At 47.6% G+C, this 23,985-nt stretch overlaps 1 protein-coding gene and 1 pseudogene across 3 annotated transcripts; both read right to left on the bottom strand.

The window, feature by feature from the left end:
- Window positions 1-1,833: 1,833 nt before the first annotated feature.
- Suv39h1 (SUV39H1 histone lysine methyltransferase) lies at window positions 1,834-13,790 on the bottom strand. 3 transcript variants are annotated; one of them, XM_051141744.1, is made up of 6 exons: window positions 13,579-13,790; window positions 10,896-11,041; window positions 8,324-8,986; window positions 3,146-3,292; window positions 2,931-3,060; window positions 1,834-2,246 (listed from the first exon to the last, which is right to left on the bottom strand). In XM_051141744.1, exons 1-6 carry the CDS (start codon window positions 13,595-13,597, stop codon window positions 2,113-2,115), a joined length of 1,239 nt encoding a protein of 412 aa, XP_050997701.1. In that variant the 5' UTR covers window positions 13,598-13,790; the 3' UTR covers window positions 1,834-2,112. The 3 variants fall into 3 exon arrangements, with proteins under 3 accessions (XP_050997701.1, XP_050997699.1, XP_050997700.1); XM_051141742.1 differs by having other exon boundaries at window positions 13,458-13,599; XM_051141743.1 differs by lacking the exon at window positions 13,579-13,790 and adding an exon at window positions 13,143-13,179.
- A 9,060-nt stretch (window positions 13,791-22,850) lies between these two features.
- Window positions 22,851-23,180, bottom strand: LOC127185709 (60S ribosomal protein L35a-like; annotated as a pseudogene).
- Window positions 23,181-23,985: the final 805 nt, after the last annotated feature.

The following is a 23,985-nucleotide window of genomic DNA, read 5'->3' as shown; positions in this document are numbered from 1 at the left end:
AGGAGCAGCCAGGACGAGACTAGATGTCAGGCATGTGGCTGGAAAATAGGCCAGGCTAGCATAGTCAGGTTAGAATAGATGAGAATCTGTCCAATTATAGTGCTTAAGATCTTTGATGTAACAGGGATTAAAAGTGTGCGCCACACCTGCTCCAAAAGTTTTTCCCCCCTTTGAGACAGGGTTTCTCTGTGTAGCCTTGACTGTTCTGGACTCACTTTGAGACCAGGTTGGCCTCGAACTCACAGTTATCCACCTGCCTCTGCCTCCCAAGTGCTGGAATTAAAGGCGTGCGCCACCACCGCCTGGGTAAGTTTTCCTTTTCAAACGTACCAGATAAATTACAATTCTTTAGCTAGTTATTTTTGTTTGTAGTGATTAGTCAATTTTGTATAAATTTTAAGACTGGACTGTTTCTCTAAGTGCATTTTAAAAATGGAAGTTAAAAAAAAAGTAGCAAGTTTACTTTAGACCACCTTATAAGGGGCCCCAAACAGGAAGATTGCAGTCAGATGACCTAGCCTTTTAGGCCACATTCTAGGGCAGCCCCATCTCCTCGCCTCCCATTTCCTAGTTTTCATCAAGACCCCCAACTCTTCATAGCTCAGCTTATTGTCTCAACAATGCATTTATTGATGTGCACTCCAGGCTGGGGAGAGCTGAAGGGTTTTCAAGAGAACCAGATTCAATTCATGCCTGAGCCTGGGGAGTATGGGCAGGACACACACACACGCACGCACGCACGCACGCACGCACGCACGCACACCTGGTAGCAGGGTGTACAGTCTTACATGGGGACACTCCAAACACAGAAATCAGGAAAAGCTTTCCTGGAGAAAATGGGGAGAGTAGGGAGCAAGGCAGCCATCAGAATCTTTGCCTTTTGTACATTTCTAGGCAGTTAAGTTTTGAGACAAGTGGACTCAGGTAAAGACTTAGAGCTGGTAAGCAGAAGGGGGCTTGGCTCTCATAGAATATGGCTCTATATTGTAGTGAGTAAGCTCTCCTCAGCCATTTTTGGCCTGGACATTGCCTTCTGCCACACAGGCCTTTTCCTGGGCTCCACTTCTGTGGTTTTCAAGGCTTCCCTGAGACAGTAGGTGCTGTGCCCCGTGCCTGGCACCTCATCAGCTTCTACTCAATGCACATTATGTCTTAAGTGCAATCTACAGACTACCTAGATCTTGGTACCAGCTTCTAAGTAGTTCCAGTGGTCATCACATGCCAAGGCAGGGTTTCCAGCATACCCAGAACTCTACTCCCTGATGGTAAAACTCAGTCCTAACCCTCCCAAGAGGTATTTACTCCATCCCCATTCTGGTGGCATTTGGGCAACTACTTTTCAGACTTCCAAATCTGGGATGTTATGGGTCTTAAGGTTAATGCCAGCCAGCATCAAAAGCACAGTGAGCAGAAACCTGCCTTATCCTCTAGCTCTTTCCTGAGTATAAAGGCTCTGTGGTTGCTGCCCCAGCTTGATGTTAGGCTGGTATCTGAGCTGATGTCTTTCTGCCGGGGGGTTGTTTCCTCATAACATTAGAGCAATAAAGAGGCCTGTAACAGGTCAAACAGGCTCTAAGCAGACACACACACACACACACACACACACACACACACACACACACACACACACACACACACACACACACACACACACACACACACAAAAAAATCTTAGTTGGGTATACACCTATAATCTCAGCATGAACAAAGCTTAAACAGGAGGATTAAGAGTCCAACACCAGCAACATAGAGCTGCAGAGATGCTGTCCAAAAAATTCTCTTTTGGGGTTGAGTTGCTCACCCCTTGAACCAACCTGACATGACATGAATTCCAATTCTAGGGAATCCTGATATGAAAAATATGCTTCTGAATGGGGCTGGGAGTTAAGTGCAATGACTAATGGGCCTGGGGCAAGGGAAAGGAACAGAGATATGGGGTAGCTAGAGTCAGTCCGCACCATGGCCTGACCCTGGAACAGGTGGGGACAGGTTGGGGTAGGTGAAAACAAGTGGAGGCAGACAAGGCTTTGATGATCATTCTTGACAAGAGGGCAGCAGTAGAGAAGGTGGCTTCAGGCCCCTTCAGTTAGACTGGCCTCAGACTTCTCAGGACTAGAAGAGGTATTTTCGGCAAGCTGTTGTCCCACATTTGCATTCAATGCGGACCCGTTTCTTGGGGGAGCCGGGGAGGCCAGCCAGGCCAAAGTTGGAGTCCATTCGGGTACTCTCCATGTCCACGGGGTCCACTGTGAAGTCACAGCAGGGAAGGAGGGAGGGGGCATTTGTTAGAAGGCCTGCATGAATTGTCCTGCTACCCATTACTTGTATCAGAAGACCCAGGGACCTTGGGGTTAGGAACAAGTTGGGGTTTGAGTTAGGAGAGGATCTTGGGAATGACGGGTTGGGGTTAGAACTTTAGCCCAACACTATAAGGGTTGTTCAGGAGTAGGTTTGAGGGACTTTGTGGGGGAAGAAGGCTAACAGGGAAACAGAAGGGTCATGTTCAGGAAGGGGAGGACAACCTGGGCATCCAAAAGGCACTTGAACACTCTCGCCCATTATTTACCAAGTATCTAAGAGATGACTAGTTTATCAAGAAGAGGACTGGCTGGAGACCCCAAGGGTATCCAGAGGCTCAGAACAAGGAAGGTGAAAGAGGAGGGGCAGGGGTAGTTCATTCAAGATGGAAGTGAGTATGCCTTAACTCTCCAGCTAAAAATCCTCTCCCACAAGTCTTGAGACAAAGTCATATGAGTGTATCGGGTTGGGATTCAGGGAATACAAATATTAGAACCCACAAGCCATAGGCAGGGTCCAGGTAGGAGACTGGGAATTGGGAAGAACACTAAATGACCCATATGCCTTGGGGTGGGGTCCTCACAACCCATGTGACAATGTGCCCCTGCCCCTGGGGCCCTTGCCACCCCCACCTTGCATGTTGTAATCAAAGGTGAGCTCCTCGCCCGCCCAGATGGTTCTTGTGGCAAAGAATGCGATGCGGGGTAGTCGCTCATCAAGGTTGTCTATGAATACGTTGTACACCTGCAGGTTGGGATCACACTGGGCAAGAAAGAACAGTGGGAAGGTGAGGAGGGGCCCTGGCCTGGCCCTCCCAACCCCCTGCCCACTTGCTGGAGGCACCCACACTATGGTTGACAAAATGAGAAATGTTGCCATAATAAGCGGCATCCACGGTATATACGTCTTCCACGTAGTCCAGGTCAAAGAGGTAGGTGGCGCCCTGGCGGTCGTAGATCTGGCCCCGCCGCTCTGCCTCCTCTGAGGTAATAATCTGAAGAAGGTGGGTAAGATTGGTCATGAAGGTTCAGGAAAGCCAGCCCCAGCTAGACCCTGACCTGGCCCCTGGGAAGAGAAGAACAGTGAGCAGGAGCGATGCAGGGGGGCCTGTCAGCTCTCAGAGGGCTGTCCACCACCCACCCCTTCTCCAGTCTCTGGATGGCAGGAGCTGTCTTGCAATGGGGAAAGGGGAGGGGTGGCTGCAAGGTGTAGTTAGTAAAAGGAAGTGAGGACCTCCACTTTCTGTTCCCAGTGAGATGTCCCAGAGCCTCATGTATACTTGGGGAGCAGAGCAAGATGGGACAGAGACACAGAGACAAACAGAAAGACCCAGAGAAGAGGCAAGAAAGTGAGCCAGGAGACAAAGAGAAACTGACTGACCCAGGGCAAGACAGCAAGAGACATGCACAAGGCAACAAGGGAGTGAGAACCAGAGCAGGCCATGCAGATGGCAAGGACATGGAGGACGTGGGAAATAAAGAGGCCCTGGACAATGGAGACAAGGGCTTGACAAGAGAGCTAGAGTCAACAGCAAACACACAGAATCTTAGTATGAAAGATCCAGGTCAGAGAGAGAAGGCCAAGGCACAGATCCTCAAATCCTGAGATGACCAGAAAAAAGTTGAGGACAAAACCTAGCAATAACATGACACAGATAAAGGGAAAGTAAAAAGAGTATGAGAAAGGAGAGCAAAATTAGGGCCAAGAGAAAGCCCAAACACAACTCTGTGGTCCTAACATCTCAGGCTGGAAACAGTAGGCCATCCCAACCCTAGTAAACATGAAGCTGCCTCACCATCTCAGTTCTGATCTGCTCATGCATCCCAAATGCCATTGATTTTTTTTTTTCTGAGACTGAGTTTCTCTGTGTAGCCTTGATTGTACTGGACTCACTTTGTGGACCAGGCTGGACTGGAACTCACAAAGATCTGGGTGAGGATCTTATTGTACCTCAGCCCAGGGTACTTTCACTCCTGGGTTTCCTCCATCTGCCTACATAAGTGCCCAAATAGAGCACAACTTCCAACAGATACATGCTATTTTTCCTTCTTTTCTCTGGCTCAGAAAACCCTCTACCCAAGAGGCAGTCTTCTAGGTAGTTCCAATACTCACCTGTCTTCTTCCTTCCCTCTTTTCCTCAAAGACAATATTCACATCCCTGATGACATCATACACAAACCTTCCCAGCACCTTATGCAGCTTATATTCTTCTGTGTTTCAAATCTAGCCCCCTCTGGGCAGGACTGCTCTGTGTTATCTAGCAAGGACGGCCTATTTGCTACTTGCCTCTTCTGCCATCACCTGTGTCCTGTGCCAAGTCCTGATCAAGTTGCCTCTATAAAACCTAGATTTACCTCCAGACCACACTTCATACCACCTACTCTAGCTCATCTTGAAGGACCTGGCTTCTCCATCTACAAATTGTTTCTTCATTCATACAGGTGTTTTGGGTGTGCCTGGCCCCCCTCCCTCTCCCTCTCCTTTCTCCTTTCTCTTTCCCTGTAGCCTTGGCTGTCCTAGACTCCCGTTGTAGACCAGGCAAGCCTCAAACTCACAGCGATCTGCCTGGTCTACAAGCAAGGCTACACAGAAAAACCCTATCTCAGAAAAAAAAAGAAAAAGAAAGAAAAAAAAAAACCCAAAGCAAAACTAAACACAACAGAACACAAACTAAGGACCTGTAACTCAAGCTCAAGGTATCCAATACACCTCTCCTGGACTACATGAGTACCTGCACACACATGCACTTGAGAGCACACACACACTCAGGTAAGGTGAAATAAACCTCAAAAAAGGGGATGGGGAGAGGGATAAGGGTCATCATAACAGGGTACTGCCACCATGAACAGTGAGGCAGGGTGCAACAAAAGCTACAAGAATATTCACCTAAGGCAAATTATGCTGAGGTAGGCCTCCCTGAGAACCATGTGAGTGCTTGGAGCCACTGGTTTCCCAGCCCCTCAGAAGCCTTAAAGGCTGGGAACGAAGGAGTAGCCTCTCTACTCCCAGCCACCTTTCTAATTGGAGTCCCTTGAACCAGAAGGAATGCCTACGCCCGCGCCCACTTCATCTTTCTGTCTGTTCAGCCCCTACCTGCTGCCCAAGCCTCACAGGGATGAGTCATACCCTCCAGGCCTCAACAGCCTTCCCTGTCTCTCTCCTGTAATGTCCCACTCTGAAAACTTATCCCTGTTTCTACCCTACTCTCTAGTAGTCCGCCTCACTGTCAAGGAAGACAGACCGACCAGGAGCTGGCAGCTTAACAGGCTATTGATTTGGGAGGCAGAGGCAAGCGGATCACTGAGTTCGAGGCTTTAGCCTGATCTACAAAGTGAGTCCAGGACAGCCAGGGCTACACAGAGAAACCCTGTCTTGAAAAACAAAACAAAACAAAACAAACAAACAAAAAAGGCTATGAAACTGAGTCAGTGGCTACTCAGCCCCCTCCTGAATGTTTATTTCTCTGCGCCTACTTTCTCGGGGGGGGGGGGGGGGGAAGCCAGCAGGCTGCTAGAACAATAATAGCCATTTCCTACCTACCTCACTTTACTAGCTTTGTAACTTGCACCAAGTTCTTGCCTGACACCTCTTTGGGACTCTCTTTTGTCATCTATAGAATGTGAATGTGAATAGCAAAACCTTAACATAGATGGGGCTGTTATGAAAACATAAGAGCTGAAAAATGTTTTTGTGTTGGTTTTGCAATGAATACATTTCTTTGTTGAAATCTAAGCTTCACCCCCTTTTTTATGTGCCCATTGCCCAAGAAAAACTGCTAACGAAGTGCCCTCATTTAATGAATTAAAACTCACCTGCATTCTATAGATAAAATAAAAAGAATGCATGTTTCAGTATTCTCTAGTATTTTCTGCCTGGTGAGGCTAGATACAGGAAAATCTGGAATATGGAAAGGTCCAAAGGAGCAGGAACTATCAGTACAAACTGTTAGTGACCCCAAATATTGGCATCTAAGACTGAGGATGATACTCTGAATTAATTACATACCACCTTGTAAGTTAGAATGTGGTTCAGAGCAGGCAAAGTGGCGCACACCTTTAATCTCAACACTCAGGGAGGCAGAGGCAGGTGGATCTCTGTGAGTTCGAGGTCAGCCTGGTCTACAAAGTAAGTCTAGGACAGCCAAGGCTACACAGAAAGACCCTGTCTCGAAAATAACAGAAAAACAACAAAAACAAAACAAAACAAAAACCGCCCAACCCTAAATGCCCACTGGGTCTTACTTTAAGGTGGTACTTTCTGCTACACACATGTGCTAGTTGCTCATCTGGACTCCCTTTTGTTTTATACCTAATCACAAAATTAAAGCACACACACACAGATATGCCTTCCCTGGCACTGAAGTAAGGCTTGTGACTCACTTCCAACCAATAGTAGATACTGGGCACAAGTAATGTGTATTGTTTCTAGGCCTGACTCATTAGTATCTCCCCCTTCAGTCCCCTACTACAAAATGCTGAGAATCTGATGGTGACCCAAGGCCCTAAGACACAAGACAGGGGTAGAAATACTAGGGAGCCAGAGTCACTATATGAACAGGATACACTGAAACACCCACACCACAGTATTCACAGACCAGGCAAACCAACTCCTAGAACAGGCACGGTGGCATATGTTTGTAACCACAGCATTCAGGGGAAGCAGGACGAATGTGAACTCGAAACTAACCTGGGCTTCAAAGGGAGAGTGCTTAAAACAATGCAGACTAACTCCTAATGTGTTAAGCCACAAAGATCTCAAGATTGTTGATTACAAAAACTAGCCTGCTTTTCCCCAGAATAACTTCAAAGTGTTCTCAAGCTTCCTAATGCTGTGACCCTTTAAAACAGTCCCCCAATCATAAAACTATTTGGGGGGTTTAAAGACAGGGTTTCTCTGTGTCCTGGAACTCTCTTTGTAGACCAGGGTAGCCTTGAACTCAGAGATCCACCTGCCTCGGCCTCCCCTCCTGAATGCTGGGATTAAAGGTGTACACCAACCCACCTGGCCATAAAAATTTTTGTTACTACTTCATAACTGTAATTTTGCTACTGTTATAAATATTTTTTTTAAGATTTATTATATATACAGTGCCCTGCCTGCATGTACACCCACAGGCCAGAAGAGAGCTATAGATGGTTGTGAGTCATTGTGTGGTTGCTGGGAATTGAACTCAGGATGTCTGGAAGAGCAGTCAGTACTCTAAACCTCTGAGCCATCTCTCCAGCCCAGCTACTGGTATGAATTATGTATAGTGTTTTGCTTGCGTATATAGCTGCATGCCACAAGAGGGCACCAGATCTCACCATAGATTGTTGTCAGCCACCATGTGGTTGCTGGGAATTGAATTTAGGACCTTTGGAATATAGCACTTAGTGCGCTCGCCTCTGAGCCATCTCTTCAGCCCGTTTTGAATCTTAATGTGAATATCTGTGTTTTCCAATGGTCTTGGTCAATCCCTGTGAAAGTGTCATTCTGCCCTCCAAGGGGGTTGGAACCCACAGGTTGAGAACCAATGGCTTAGAGGCTATTGCCCAATGTCTATCCAAGACAAGCCTACATACTACTTTAGACACTCAGGCTGGCACACGCCTTTAATCCCAGCACTTGGGGGGCAGAGGCAGGTGGATCTCCATGAATTCAAGGCCAGCCTGCTGTATAAAGAGAATCCAGGACAGCCAGGGCTGTTACCCAGAGAAACCCGTCTTGAAAATAAAAAATAAAAATATTTACTAGGCGTAGTGGTGCATGCCTTTAATCCCAGCACTTGGGAGGCAGAGGCAGAGGCAGGTGGATCTCTGTAAGTTTGAGGCCAGCCTGGTCTACAAAGCAAGTCTAGGACAGGCAAGGCTACACAGAGAAACCCTGTCTCAAAACAAAACAAAAAAACAAAAAACTAGCACTCCCTACAATATTCAGACCAACAGCTTAGGCAGGAAAGCAAAAGAGTTTTAGGTACGTGGTTTGGGGAACACATACTACAAACAGATAGTGGGGAAAGCTGCACACATACCCAGACCCATCTCACCTCTCCCACATACTCCATAACAAAGCTATTTTTGCGGATCTTTTCCAGCGTGCGAACACCCCAGCCTCGGCCGTCATTAGTGCGGAAGATGCAGAGGTCATAGCGGATGCCTTTCTGGACCACACGGTTTGGGCAGTCATGGCCACAGCAACAGCGGGAGTTGCACTCATAGATGGGCTGCCCAGCTTTCAGTCGAACCTGGCCTTGGTCATTGTAGGCAAACTTGTGCATGGATGCTCCTGGGCAACAGCCTCCAGTGGGTGCCGACAGACAGTCTTGGCACTCACAGCCAACAGCTACCTGGTTGAGGGTGATACCCTCACCAACACGATACTCATTGATATAGGCAAAGAACCTTGGAGGGCCATCCAGGTCTACCTCATTCTCCACGGTGATCCGCCCCAGGTGGTTTCGCTTGGCATTGAGCTCTTGTTCCCAGCGCTGTAGTGCACGCCTCTGCTTAGCCTTCTGCACCAGGTAGCTGGCTAAGTTTGCGTCCAGATGCCTGGGTGGCTTTGACCGGCGGTGCCGCCGGACAAGCTCTCTCTCCAAGTCCTTGTGGAACTGCTTAAGAATGCGCACACATTTCAGGTTCTGCCGTGGCTCCCAGGTGTTTTCTGAGTCAGGATACCCACGCCACTTAACCAGGTAATACTCCTGATCCTATTAGGCAAAGAGAGACATGAAGGGTACCATGAATGTTGAGACTCTTGTAGTAAGGGAGAATATTCACCTGACACCATTCTTTTTCTGAAATGATTCCATGCAGTGCCTCTGGAGTAAGGATTACTATATTTAACTTTCACCCTCCCCTTACTATCTAATGAAATTCCTACTTTTCTTTTTGTTTTTTCGAGACAGGGTCTCTCTGTGTAGCCTTGGCTGTCCTGGACTCGCTTTGTAGACCAGGCTGGCCTCAAACTCACAGAGATCCACCTGCCTCTGCCTCCCTAGTGCTGGGATTAACGGTGTGCAACACCACACTCCACACTCAGCTGAAATTCCTACTTTTCAACTCCCCAGACCACTTCCTCCTCTATCTTCCAATGATCTGTTCCCTCTTTCTAGCTGCTTAGGCCCAAACTCCTGTAGCTCTTCTTGGTTCCTCTTTTGCTCACACTCCCGACTAAGCACATTCAGAATCTGAACCCTTCACATCAAAACATTGCCAAACTGGGCACTGTGGCACACACCTTTAATCCCAACATTCAGGAAGACAGAGGCAGGTGGATCACTGAGCCAGTTTGGTGTACAAGAAGAGTCCAGGACAGCCAAGGCTTTACAGGGAAACCCTGCCTCAAAAAAATAAAAAAAATTTAAAAGGCCACTATAAACCGCTCTAGCTTTAGCATTCTGCACAGCACGGGGGGGGGGGGGGGGGGAGTCAGCTGTAGTAGGATGGACATAAGTTTAAATGCACTCTCTGTAGCTCCTCGACTATGTTGCTTTAGGAAAGTTACTATAAACTATGCCTTCCCTGTTATCCCATCTGTAAAGAAGAAAATACAAGTGGGGAGAAGGGACCATCACTTAGTAAGCTGAGGCAGGATTCTGAGTTTGGGACCAGCCTTTGCAACACAGCAAACCTCTGTCTAAAAATAAAGAGGAAAGAAAAAAACCAGCTAACTAGGCCGGGCATAGTGGTGCACACCTGTAATCCCAGAACTCGGGAGGCAGAGTCAGGCAGATATCCGAGTTCGAAGCCAGCCTGGTCTACAAAGTGAGTCCAGGACAGCCAGGGCTGCAGAGAGAAACCCTGTCTCAAAAAACCCTAGCATTCACTACGCAGCAGGTATTGTTCTGAGCAATTGACACACCCTAGAGCTAATTCTCACAACTGCAGTCCCCAATATTTTCATATAGGGGAAATGAAGGCTACATTTTAACTAAGCATGCTGCTGTCACTGGGCTCTTGTAACTATCCTGGGACTACTTCTATACTATTGGTAACTGCTGTCACTTCATAGTGCATTTTTAGAGTTAAAAGAGTTTCTGGTTAGGCCGGGTGTGGTGGCATATTGCCTTTAATCCCAGCATTGGGAGACAGAGGTAGGCAGATCTCTGTGAGTTCGGAGCCAGCCTGGTCTACAAAGCGAGTCCAGGACAGCCAAGGCTACACAGAGAAACCCTGTCTTGAAAAACCAAAAAGAGTTTCTGGTGGGGATAGTGAGCAACTGTTGCCATCTTTACCTCCAGTCCTAGGTTCGAATCTCAATCTTGTTTTCCAAGACAGGGTTTTTCTGTGTTACCCTGGCTGCCCTAAGTCACAGAGATCTGCCTGCCTCGGTCTCCTGACTGCTGGGGAATCTCCATCTTTCTATGTCTAAGCAATTTGTATTTCGGGTGGAAATGGCCATCCACTTGAGGATTCTATGTTCCTCTTGTTCTCTGAGAAAGCCACTTCATTTCTGTACCTGTAAAATGGAAATGAGAGGACAGATTCATCCCATTTCCCCCAGGAAGAATCGGAGGAGAAAACCCTCTTTGCAAACAGGCGTGTGGGGGTTGGGTGGAGAAAGGGTACCCTGTCTGGGTAATCTAACACAAACACACACAACCCCACCAGGCTTACACGAATCTTCTTATAATCACACAGATACTCCACTTCAAAGTCGTAAAGATTCTTCTTAGAAATACCAAGGGCAGGACAAGAAAGCTTGGCCAGTCGGCACAGATCCTGTAGCTGATTCCATGAAGATTTGCAGCACACTCTGCAGCCTGGAATGAGAAGGCCTAAGGATCACCAAAAATTTAATCTACATGCCTTACCCAAATCGAAGACCCTCCAAAACAGAAGAGCCAGTTCCTAGAACCATAAGGCTCTATTCCCAGGGCAACTCCTGGAAAGCAGCCTGCCCACCATGAAGAGTTGCCCCACCAGTCTTTCCCTGCACATGTCCTGAGTCCAGTTCTATCAGAGAGGACCCATCATCCCCTCTTTTAGGGAAATCTACTCCTAACCCTGCCCTCTAACTCTGGAACAGCAAGGCTAAAGTGAAGCTTGCGTCTCAACTTCCTAGTCCTTAAAAGGCCAGCAAAACTTGCCTAAGGTTCAAGACCTAAAGGCTCCTCTTCCCATTTTGCAAAAGAAAGACAAAACAGTCCTATCTCAGTAGGGTGCATTACTCTAGGTTGGAGTGGCCTAGAATGAAAGTCCCCAAGGCACCAAACAGAGGGGTTACTGTAAAGTCTTTTATCACTTAGGTCAAAGTCCCGGGGCCACACATACTTCAGAATTCTAACATTTGGGAATTTTACAAATGTAATTTTAGACACATTCCCAGCAAGGTCTAGGGCATTTAAGCCATCTATAATCAAACACAGTAACAGCAAACACATCTAATGCAAAGGCTTTAATATTCCACAGTAAGTATCCTCACTGATCCCAGCACGCAGGAGGCAGAGGCAGGCGAATCACTGTGAGTTTGAGGCCAGCCTGGTCTACAAAGCAAGTCCAGGACAGCCAAGGCTACACAGAGAAACCCTGTTTCCGAAAACAAACCAACAAAAATATCCTCACTAATAACCCCATTTTATTAAAAAAAAATCTCCTTTTGCCATGATTAGTGACAAATTTAAGAAAAAGATTTCTATTTCCAGAGTTTTTTAAAATTGTGGAATCATAAGGTTGTGGGAAGATGTGACCATTAAGCTTGGCATAGCGGTGATGCCTTTAGACCCAGCACTTAAGAGGCACAGGCAAGCCGACCTTAGATCTGTGAGTTAAGGCCAGCCTGGTCTACATACTGAGTTCCAGGACAGCCATAGTAAGAAGGGTGGGGGTGTCTAAGGGGATGTTACATTACCGGAAGCTTCCTTGACTTAGTCTAGACCACTTTATGTACCCAGAGTCTAAATTTCCAGGCTGCATTATCACTTGCTGTCTCATTCATTTCTTGTTTCTGTGAAAAGTACAACTCCAAAGGGATATGCTCGTAATTCAGGAACACATGAACAACCCATGTGGTAAGTCAAGTCCCTGACACTGACTCTTCAGGGTTTTTGTTTTTTTTTTTTCCTTCAAGACAGGGTTTTTCTGTAGCCTTGGCTGTCCTGTCACAGCGATCCACCTGCCTCGCCTCCCAAGCGCTGGGATTAAAGGCGTGAGCCACCACCACCCGGCCTGACACTGCCTGTTTAGGGTCACCAAAACTAAAGCATACACAGCTTTTGCGTCAAAGCATAGCTTTCTTTAATAACGTGCTTTAGAAGCCATTTCCCCGCCCCCATCAAGTCATGTCAGAAAACACTTGCTGCTACGTGTATGTTGCCGACAACTAATTCCATCTTTTTTTTTTTTTAATGTCCATAAATAATCTCCTATTCCTAGCACCCATCTCAAACCTAAAGCAATAAAATGCCCTAGATGTTAACCTACGGACATACATGCACTTTTCAAAATTACTGCGTGTACACCCATCTTTTTACACAAGGCCCCCGCGGAGACTAAGTCCTCCCCTCAGAGGCCTCTTCTTTCCCAAAGCCTTTATAAGCAGCCGCTGAAACCCCTCCCGAAGTGGCTTCAAATAATATCTCGAGCATCTGGCTGCGCACTGGCCGCGGCTGTACTACCCCGCGGCGCCCGGGCTCACACTTGTGGAATCTAGTCTCACAGCTTTCCTCACCTAGGCGCCCGCCGAACGCGCACAGTCACCTCTCTTTTCCTACACATGGAGGAGTCCTGGCCTCCTATCACCGAGCCGCGCCCCCCCACCCCCACCCCGCCGACTCCCGCTTCTGAGCGGGGGAGGGGGAATCGTCTCCCCTAAACCTTGCTCCCCACACCCCAAGTCTCGGCGAAGACCTCCCCCCCTCCCACCTAGAGTCGCCAGCTCCCCCATTTTGACAGGGGACTCCGCTCCCCCTTCTTCCTCCCGTTCCGGCGTCTCCCGTGAAAAGCGAAAGGTCACTGGGAGCCGCTTTTCCCGCGTGCGGCCACAACCTTCTCCTCAGGACTCTGTGGCGCGCGTCTCGCCGGCGCGCCAGTCAGTCAGCCGCGCGCGGCCGAGAAACCCCGTGCGCACTCGGCGCAGCCCCGCGCGCCCCCCGCCCCCCGCGGCCGAAGCACGCGCCCCCTCCCCTCAGCCCCGCCCAGCCCGCGCGACAGGCCCGCGCTCTCCAGCCCCATCTTTACCGCGCTGGCCTACTAGGTCCAGGCTCCGTGGCTCCGGACGCCTGGCCCGGAGCCTTCGACACCTTCCCTCCATTCTACACGGCCCGGCCAGTAGCCTGTTCCTCAAACACCACAGCTTCACCTTTTAAATTTTCCGCCATCTTTCTCCACAGCTAACGATATTCGGGCCTAGCAGGCCTCGCGAGAAGAGAGAGCGCGCGGGCGTGGCCGGGAACGCTCAGCCTATTGGCCGTCCCTCAGTGCCCGCAGCTCCCGCGCGGACCAACCGGCGGTCTGTGACTGGAGCCCCCCTCCCGTCACCACGAGCGGTCTTCCCGAAGCTCTCTGCTCGCTGCTCTTTCCCAGAGTGCGTCTGGGCAGTAAGCGGTGCTTGAAGTTTACTCGAAGCTCCGCCCCTTCAGACACCTAGCCAATCACGTTGCCAGCCCTTCATAAAGAGATTTTTTTTTTTTTTGGGCCAGGCCCCCAGTTATGTCCGTCTTTTTATTTTAACCTTAAGCAGGCATTTACTTCCAGGGTGGACCTAGCGCCATATATAGGTGCTTAGTCGGTCACCTGACTCAAATGAATTATCGCCGCAGTCAGATTGCATTCACATCGCTCGCTGCTTCATTCACGCTGTCAATAGAAGCAGCCATCTGTGCCCTCCAGTGCTCTGTGAGTGCACGAAGTGCAGCCCTTGTGCTGTAGGGCAGGCAGCCTGCCATTCTCTCGCTTTTTTTTTTTTTTTTTGGTTTTCGAGACAGGGTTTCTCTGTGTAGCCCTGGATGTCCTGGACTTGCTTTGTAGACCAGGCTGGGCTCGAACTCACAGTGATCCGCCTGCCTCTGCCTCCCGAGTGCTGGGATTAAAGGCGTGCACCACCACATCCGGCAGGCTGCCATTCTCTTAAACTGTCGCCGGCACATTGTCAGCCGGTCAGCCTTTTTCTCCATTTATAGTCTACATGGGACCAGTTGAGAGTACGCCTGAAGGGAATTTATCAGAATCTACAAGGTCCACCTAGGTCCTCAGGTAGACTGGGATTAGGTCAGGACAAATCGTTGTCAGTTCCCAGTAGCTCTCTCTGGACAGTCACACTGCCACTTGGTCACCGCGGTTCACTTTGATTACTCTTCATTTATACCATGATTGATCGCCTACAGCACCTAGCTAGACCCGCACGATAGGGGAAGATATGGTGAAGCCTTGGGGTCACCTACGAGTGGATCCCCTAGTTTATTTCATTTTTTAAAATGTCTATTTATTTATTTTTGTTTTTTCGAGACAGGGTCTCTCTGTGTAGCCTTGGCTGTCCTGGACTCTCTTTGTAGACCAGGCTGGCCTGGAACTTGCAGAGATCTGCCTGCCTCTACCTCCCCGAGGGCACCACACCCACTTGGATTCCCCTGGTTTAAAGGGAAAACTCCATGTGTGAGAACTGGCTGCTAAAGGCAGAAAATACTGAAAGATCACACACACACACACACACCCCAAATAAATGTAATTTTAAAAATAAGCCGGACATGGTGGCGCACACCTTTAATCCCAACACACAGGAGACAGAGGCAGGCAGATCTCTGTGAGTTCAAGGCCAGCCTGGTCTACAAAGTGAATCCAGGACAGCCAAGGCTACACAGAGAGAACTTGTCTCAAAAAACCAAAAAAAAAAAAAAAAAAAAAAAAAAAAAGATGGGGTAGGGCACAGTGGTGCACGCCTGTGATCCCAGCACTCAGGAGACAGAGGCAGACAGATCTCTGTGAATTCGCAGCCAGTCTGGTCCACAAAGTGAGTTCAGGACAGCCAGGGCTATTACACAGAGATACCCTGTCTCAAAAAAGAAGAAGAAGAAGAGGAAGAAGAAGAAGAAGAAGAAGAAGAAGAAGAAGAAGAAGAAGAAGAAGAAGAAGAAGGACGACGATCATGGAAGATGCTCCACATTGACCTCTAGCCTACATATGTGTATGCACACACATACACACACCAAATAAATGTAATAAAAATTAAAAATAAAGTGGATAGTTAGCTGGGCGTGGTGGCTCATGCCTTTAATCCCAGCACTTGGGAGGTAGAGACAGGCAGATCACTGTGAGTTTGAGGCCAGCCTGGTCTACAGAGTGAGTCCAGGACAAAGAAACCCTGCCTCGACCTCTAGCCTACATATGTGTATGCACATGGATACAGCCCACAGTGATATGAACATATACCAGAAGAGTCAGATAAGTCCAGGATTTCACCAAGGGAAACTTATTACAGACTTACAGATTTAACTGTATCTAGCATCAGCAAGACAAGAAAAACTACACTGTACAGCAGGAGGAAGGGGTTTAAATGCTACACAAAGTTGAGTGTGGCCCATCAATTGTTTTTCTATTTCACTAAATATCAGCTAAAAAAAAACAAAAAAACAATTTGGCCATCAGTCGTTATCATGAAATGCTGACTCATATGCCTCACCACCAATAAAGTTATGACAAAAATGGCTGTGGTCATGTCAAGCCGGGTTCCGATAAATGAAGTCTATTATTTCTTTTTCCCACTATGGGTCAAGCAGTCAATATCTTCTGATGATGTGTTGGGTCCCTCAGAGATACTTGGATTCTCTCGGGTCAGTCTGCAACCATATATGCACGCAAGCAGTCGGGGAGTTGCACTGACCTAGCTGTTAATCACATGACCTCGGACTCATTTTTGTTCCTCCTTTAATTGTGTTAGCGGATAACCAGGTAGTCAGTCTCAGTAGCCCACTGACCATACTCCCTGTGGACATTCAGGCAGAATGCTCAGGAACATGGGATCCACCCCAGGTAGACAAGCAGCCACCAGGAAAAAAAAAAAAAAACTGCCTAGCTGGAAGCTCCAAACGTGATGAGCCAGGCTGGAACTGCCAAGTCTCCCTGCGCTGTTAGAGCACCTACATTCATTTACTAGGCACCGGAAAAGGCCAGCGACTCAAAGACAGATTGGGAACAAAGGGGAGGTGGGGAGAAGTATTTGGAAAGTCAGCAAACAAAAGAAGGTAGGAGACTATGACGAACGGGAGACCATTTTGCTTAGGGGTCTGCAAGTTGTAAGGCGACCAAGGGATTTAGGCAAAGTTATCTTTGTAGTTTGAAGAAGCCTGGGAACCTCATAAATTCCACAGTGGTCGGTTTTTCTGACTCGTAAGCAGTTACTGTCTGAAGGCTGTTTGGTGTTCTGGAGTCTGTAAATCTAGAGAAAAGTTACTGATTAGCAAGTTTTCTGACTCATTTCTTTTTGTCAGGAAGTTACTTAACCTTACAACTTGACATACTGATTGGGGCATGGATCAGGGAGCACAAAATGAGTTTGGCCAGAGAGCAAATTAAGTGAGTAAGCACCTCAGAGGCCTTATCTTACAGCAAAGCTGGTGGGAGACTAATAAATTCTTTGTCTGCATGACCTCCAAAAACAGGGATTTTTTTTTCTGAAGCAAATAACACTGGACCCTTCGTATCGCTGAGTTAGTAGCATGTCCAGACATTCTCTCGGGCCGGATGTGCTTCCTAGTAACAGGCAGCCATCCGCAGCATCTCGCAGCCTGGTCAGCAGCAGGACCATGGATCATCAGTGAATCACACTGTAAAGCTATCCACCGCAACCCAGCACAGGCAGGCCTGTCACACAGTTGCATGTCCACTGCCTCCCCGCATCAGGAAACTGCAGCACCTCTTCCCCACACTCCCCTCTCGATGTCACTCCATGGGTTATAAAGTTCTGATGGCTGGCCCAAGCAGCTGGGTTAGGATCCCCTGTGAGGGATTTTTTTCTTAATTAAAACATCTGAAGTAAGAACCATGTTTAATCTGGGCCACACCTTCTGCTGGCAGACTATATGAAGGGCATGGAAGGAGGAAGGCTCTCTCTCTCTCTCTCTCTCTCTCTCTCTCTCTCTCTCTCTCTCTCTCTCTGCCTACTTGTTCTCACTCTCGCTGGAAAGTCCATTCCTTCATTGGCATTAAAGCCTACTTCTTCAGCATTCTGCCTGACAGTAAAGACCAGCTGAGACATCCAGCCTTATGGGCTGAATATCTACTGGATTCTTGGATTAGTAGACTCCCACTGTTGGATTGGCAGGACCACCTCCTATAAGCCATTCTAGTAAATCCCATATATATAATGAAATATATAATTTCGGTTTATCCAAACAACCCTGACCAGTACAGATTTTGGTACTGGAAGTGGTTTTAGAGAAACAGAAGTGTAAGGATGATGCTTAAATGTCTATAATATGCTTTCCAATGTGCCAACTACTCCAGTAATTGTAGCTTCTCCCCGTTACTGAGGCATCTCGAAGAAGCTTGGAGGCTGCGGAAAGCCCAGAGTGTGAACTGTTTTACGAATGTGAGACAAATGTGTTTGGTTTTCTTGATTCATCAATTGTGAAAGGCAACGGATTTGGTGACTCTGCATATAACACTTTTGACAATTTGTGGAAAAAATCAGGAAAATGCGCCTGCTGGTCAGTTGCTCCTAGCACATCTGGATAAATTGCCATGGGAAAAGAATGTGCTCTCTGATAAGCATTAACTAACTTCTAACATCTCAGAATCCCGTGAAGGAACGCAATGAACTCAGAGATAAAACTGGCTCCAGATGCCCGTAAACAGTCTAAAGGTTTCTGAGTATATTCTTGGAATCTTCTCTCCAGCAGCCACAGAGCTTAAGTCGTGGAAAATCAACCCAAAGCGCTCACAGTGAGATTGGCAGAATTACAGCGAAAGTTCAAGCCCCAGCCTTGGAGGGTTTCAGCAGTTGAAATAAGGGCGTTAGTTGGTAAAGAACGGGCTTCCGTAACTTGGGATGAGGATGTGCGGGAGGACCCTACTGAAGCTGACAACTTTGAACCCTGGACTCTGCAGAAGTTTATCTTACCTGAGGAAGTAGTCAGCAGATGATGTCCCCCCGACTCACACCCGCTGCGATATTGCCCTCTCTGTGTTTGACTGAGGAAATTAATCCTTCTTTGTTTGCTAAACCAGCAGTGACTTTCTCTGAAGCAGACGCTGGGCAAGACAATACTGATGTCCCTCAGAGCCCACCAACAGGTGCCTCTGTCCCTGTAATCAGACTAAAGGCTGAGCAGGCTCCTAGAGAAGAGGTAGACAGCATAGTCAGTGAGGAGTTACACTCCAGTATTAAAGAGACTAATGAGTTTGCTAATGCATTCAAGCAGAAGTCTGGAGAATCTGTGTGGGAGTAGATTTTATTGGTGTGGGATAAAGGTAGGAGTAACACAAAATTGGATCAGGCTGAGTTTATTGATATGGGCCCACAGAGTGAAGATTCTAGGTCTAATATGACAGTTTACACAGTAAAAAAAAAAAGGTGAGGCCCGGTGTGGTGGTGCATGTCTTTAATCCCAGCACTTGGGAGGCAGAGGCAGGTGGATCTCTGTGAGTTCGAGGCCAGCCTGGTCTGCAAAGTGAATCCAGGATAGCCAGGGCTACACAGGGAAACCCTGTCTTAAAAAACAAAACAATAAGGTGTCCCTAGGCTTGTGGTACACACTTGTAATCCCAGCACCCAGGAAAGCAGAGGCAGACTTTGAGGCCAACCTGGTGTACAAAATGAGTCCAGGATAGCCAAGGCTACACAGAGAGACCCTGTCTCAAACTAAAGGAACAAACAAAGAAAACAAAAAAGGCGTGAAAGTTCGTTTGAGTGGCTGACTGAAGCCATAGACAAAAGATGGCCTACTGAAAAGGAGTTGGAGCTGCCTGATAACCCATGGCTTGGTGTTGATGAAGGGACTTTAAGGCTCAGGGACATTGCAGTGCTAGAGTGGATACGCTGTGTAAACTTAATCCTCCACAGGGGAAGGCCCAGAAGACAGGCCCTTCACGAGTCCTGTAAGACACGGGTGGGGCACCAGCACATCTGAAGAGCTTCGTTGTCACCTTTTCCTTTGTGTCAGATGCTGAGGTAGGAGACTCTGCTGCTCCATTGGATGAATTAAATGCAGCGGGTTTAATTGGGCCCCGCGGTATCAGGAGCCAGCTGGCAGCACTGAATCGCCAAAGGCAAGGTGACTGTGGTTGTCATAGTGGGCAGCATAAGCAAGGCAATGTCCATGATGGCCCAACCTGCAACGGGCAGCACAGGCAAAGTGAATTTCATGGTGTCACAGCTCAACAGAAACCATTGGATTTGCATCTGCTGGGGGAAAACGGTGAATCAGACAGTATTGTTTCCCTGGAGGAATTGCAGAAATTGGGGCCACCACTGTCAAGGACTTGAAAGATGCAGGGGTGGCAGTTTCCACCACATCTCTCTTTACGTCTCCTATCTGGACAGTGCAGAAGACAGATTGGCAATGGGAAATGACAGTTTGCTATCAATAACTCAATCAGAGTCAGTGGGGTGGGGTGGGGTGCACACCTTTAACCCCAGTACTCTGAAAGGCAGGGGCAGGCAGATCTCTGTGAGTTCAAGTCAAGCCTGGTCTACAAAAAGAGTTCCAGGATAGCTAGGGCTAAAGAAAGAAATCCTGTTTTGAAAAACCAAAAATCCAAGCCGGGTGGTGGTAGTGCACACCTTTAATCCCAGCACTCGGGAGGCAGAGGCAGGTGGAGCTCTGTGAGTTTGAGGCCAGCCTGGTCTACAGAGTGAGTCCAGGACAGCCAAAGCTACAAAGAGAAACCCTGTCTTGAAAAACCAAAAAACAAAACAAAACAAAACAAAAACAAAAACAAAAAAAGAAAAATAAAAACCAAAAATCCAGACCTGGGTGGTGGTGGCACATGCCTTTAATCCCACCACTCGGGAGGCAGAGGCAGGCAGATTGTTGTGAGTTCAAGGCCAGTTTGGTCTACAAAGGGAGTCCAGGACAGCCAACGCTACATAGAGAGACCCTGTTCCGAAAAAAAAAGAAAGAAAGAAAGAAAAAGAAAAAGAAAAACCAAAATCTAGCTGGGCGAGGTGGCGCACGCCTTTAATCCCAGCACTCAGGAGGCAGGGGCAGGCAGATCGCTGTGAGTTGAAGGCCAGCCTGGTCTACAGAGCAACTCCAGGACAACCAAGGCTACACAGAGAAACCCTGTCTCGGAAAAACAAAACAAAACAAAAACAAACAAACAAAATTATCCCTGAAATCAACTTACATCTTCAAGTCCTGGTGAATCGTATTTGAAGTGAGAGCAGTTTTTCTCTCCTTTTCTTAGTGGTACATAAAATAATGGCATATTTGACAACCAGCGGCAAGTCAACAAAATCTAAACATCTCTCTCTCTCTCTCTCTCTCTGTTGTTTTGTTTTGGTTTTGTATTTGTTTTTGAGACAGCACCTCTCTGTGTAGCCTTGGCTGTCCTGGACTCGCTTTGTAGACCAAGCTGGCCTCAAACTCACAATGATCCGCCTACCTCTGCCTCCCAAGTGCTGGGATTCAAGGCATGCGCAGCCACGCCCAGCTTAAATGGCTCTGATTTAGAGATATCTACAAGCACCAGGTACTTTGCATACTTCACATAATTGATTCCCCTCAAGGCCCCAATTACAAAAGCTGAGGAGGGCTGGAGAGATGGCTCAGAGATTGAGAGTACTGTTCAATTCCCAGAAACCACATAGTGGCTCACAACCATCTATAATGTGATCTGATGCCTCTTCTGGCCTGTGGGTGTACATGCAGGCAGAGCACTGTATACATAATAATAAATAAATATTTTTTAAAAAGCTGAGGCAATTGCCAGGCGTAGTGGCCCACGTCTTTAATCCCAGCACTCAGGGAGGCAGAGGCAGGCAGATCTCTGAGTTCGAGGGCAGCCTGGTCTACAAAGTGAGTCCATGGTAGCCAAGGCTACACAGAGAAACCTGTTTCAAAAAACCAAAAGAAAAGAAAAGAAAACTGAGGAAACAGGTGAAACAATCTGCTTGGTCAATTTCTCTGTTCTGTTTCTCCCCTTATCTTTCTCTTTCGCTGTGTTGACATCAAACTCAGGGCCTCACGCACACTAGACAAGCACTGGGCCACTGAGCTACTAGTTCCTAGATCAATTCTTTCACCCCAAGACTAGTTAGGCTCCCTGGCACTGAAAAACTGAGCTCTGGGAGGTCGCTTCATAGACAAAGCCTGCAGAAGGGGTCCCAACCCATCAGATTCTAAGGTTTCTGTGGACAGCTGAAAGAGGGACTAAGTGATACCAACCTGCATTTTATAACCCATTGCCTACCTGCCTGTCCCAAGACCTACCCAGGGCAAGGCTGAAGGAACATAAAAAAGACTTTAAGCACATGCCGTCTGCTGCCACGAATGCACACACTTTAATCCCAGCACCCAGGAGACAGAGGCAGGCTGATCTCTGAGTTCGAAGCCAGCCTGGTTTTCATAGTGGGTTCCAAGATGTGGAGGGCTACATGGAGAAACCCTGTCTTAAAAAACAAAACAGCAGCTGGGTGTGGTGGCGCACACCTATAATCCCAGCACTCGGCAGGCAGAGGCAGAGGATCCCTGTGAGTTCGAGGCCAGCCTGGTCTACAAAGTGAGTCCAGGACAGTCAAGGCTGTTACACAGAGAGACCCTGTCTCAAAAAAACAAAACAAAAAAAAACCCAACAAAATCAAACAAACAAACAAAAACACCAAAGAGATTAGGTAGCCCTCAGATTGGCTCTTTCTCCAGCCAGGGTGGGAACGTTTCCCTTCCCCAAGCAGTTTCCTAAGGAGTGAGTTCAGTACCCCCTCCCTGCATTTCCCACCACCAGTCCCACTTTGTGTTTGTCTCTCCTGCCTCCCAGGCCTCTTACCTCACCTTCCATCCTGTTCTGCCATCTCTGGATTTCTCCTCCCAGCCAAAATCTTTTACTTTTACTGGAGAAATGGACCGTGAGGAGCTTGGGCTATGGTGGTGGGGGAGAAAGCTTGGCTAGCTTGGATGGCATCCTATGTTTAATCTCCAGCCCCACACACAAACTGTTGACTGTGAGCAAGTCCCCTGACCTTTCTGGACTTGTTTTCTCAGCATTATCTTCGGGCCACCTCCTCTCTTCCTCCTTCTCAGGTAGGTAACCGATATTTTTTTTTAAAAATAATTTGTTTATTTTTATTTTATGTGCATTGGTGTTTAGCCTGCATGTATGTCTGTGTGAGGGTGTCAGCTCTTGGAGCTACAGACAGTTGTGAGCTGCCATATGCATGCTGGGAATTGAACTTGGGACCTCTGGAAAAGCAGTCAGTGCTCTTAACCACTGAACCATCTCTCCAGCCCCGGTAACCAAGATCTTGAATCTACCAGATTTCAGAAATGAGAAGGGGCAGGGACTTCAGTTCTAGGCTTTAATATACAAACATCTCTAAGCACTCCCGTAGAAATAGTTTTAAACACTAGGGACCGGTCTGGATTACAGTTCTGGATTACACTCCCCCTTCCCACTTTTCTTTATTTACATTTCATTAGTTTAAATCCGGGAAGGGTACAGCATCACACGGATTCTGTGTCCAATGGCCTTTGCAGGAAGGTTGCTTCAGAATTTGGCACGAACTATGCCACTGTTTCCGTGGGCCTGAGTTCCTTTTCCCCAGATCTGGTTTTGTTTGGTTTGCCTCCAGGAGTCACTGTGCTGTTTTTTTGCTTTATACACATAAGCACATCTCTTGCCTAAGTGGAATTCAGTCTCATTCCGGGCATAAACACCTTCAATTTTAAGAAGAGCTGTGTGCTCTCTTTGGTTCTGGAGACCTCGCTTGTAGCCAGCAAAAATGGCCTTGCACCACAGCCTTCCAGACATAGTTGCATTTTAGAAGTCCAGTTCCCAAGCAGGCCTTCACAGGTGCCAAGATAGCACAAAGCTATTCTTCTTCTTCTTCTTCTTCTTCTTCTTTTTTTTCTTTTGAGACAGGTTTTTTCTGTGCTAGCTTTGGCTGTCCTGGACTCGCTTTGTAGACCAGGCTGGCCTCGAACTTAAGCTACACTTCTTTTCTTAATATTTTTTTGTGACAGAATTTCTCTGTGTAGCCTTGGCTGTCCTGTCATGGCAATCCACTGGTCTCTGCATCCCGAGTGCTAGGTCTAGAGGCGGGTGTCACCATACCTGCCTGCAGTTCTTTTTTCTTTCTGGAAAAAGGCTTGAAGTGGGGGGCCAGTGAGATCTCAGTTGGTAACTTGTAATATTGTTATTTTCTATCTTTCTTTCTACTATTCTTTTTCTTTCTTTCTTTTTTTTGTGTTTTGTTTTGTTTTGTTTTTCAAGACTGGGTTTCTCTGGGTAGCCTTAGCTGTCCTAGACTCACTTTGTAGTCCAGGCTGGCCTTGAACTCACAACGATCCACCAGCCTCTGCCTCCAGAGTGCTAGAATTAAAGGCATGCTCCACCACCACCCAGCCTCTTTCTTTCTTTTTGTTTTTTTGTTTTGTTTGTTTGTTTGTTTGTTTTTCGAGACAGGGTTTCTCTGTGTAGCCTTGGCTGTCCTGGACTCACTTTGGAGACCAAGCTGGTCTTGAACTCACAGAGATCCACCTGCCTCTGCCTCCTGAGTGCTGGGATTAAAGGTGCGTGCCACCACACCTGGTTATATTGCTATTTTCAATGCATA

The sequence above is a fragment of the Acomys russatus genome, chromosome X (genome assembly GCF_903995435.1).
Source record: "Acomys russatus chromosome X, mAcoRus1.1, whole genome shotgun sequence".
Classification (NCBI taxonomy): Eukaryota; Metazoa; Chordata; class Mammalia; order Rodentia; family Muridae; genus Acomys; species Acomys russatus.
This window is presented reverse-complemented; position numbering and strand designations above follow the sequence as displayed.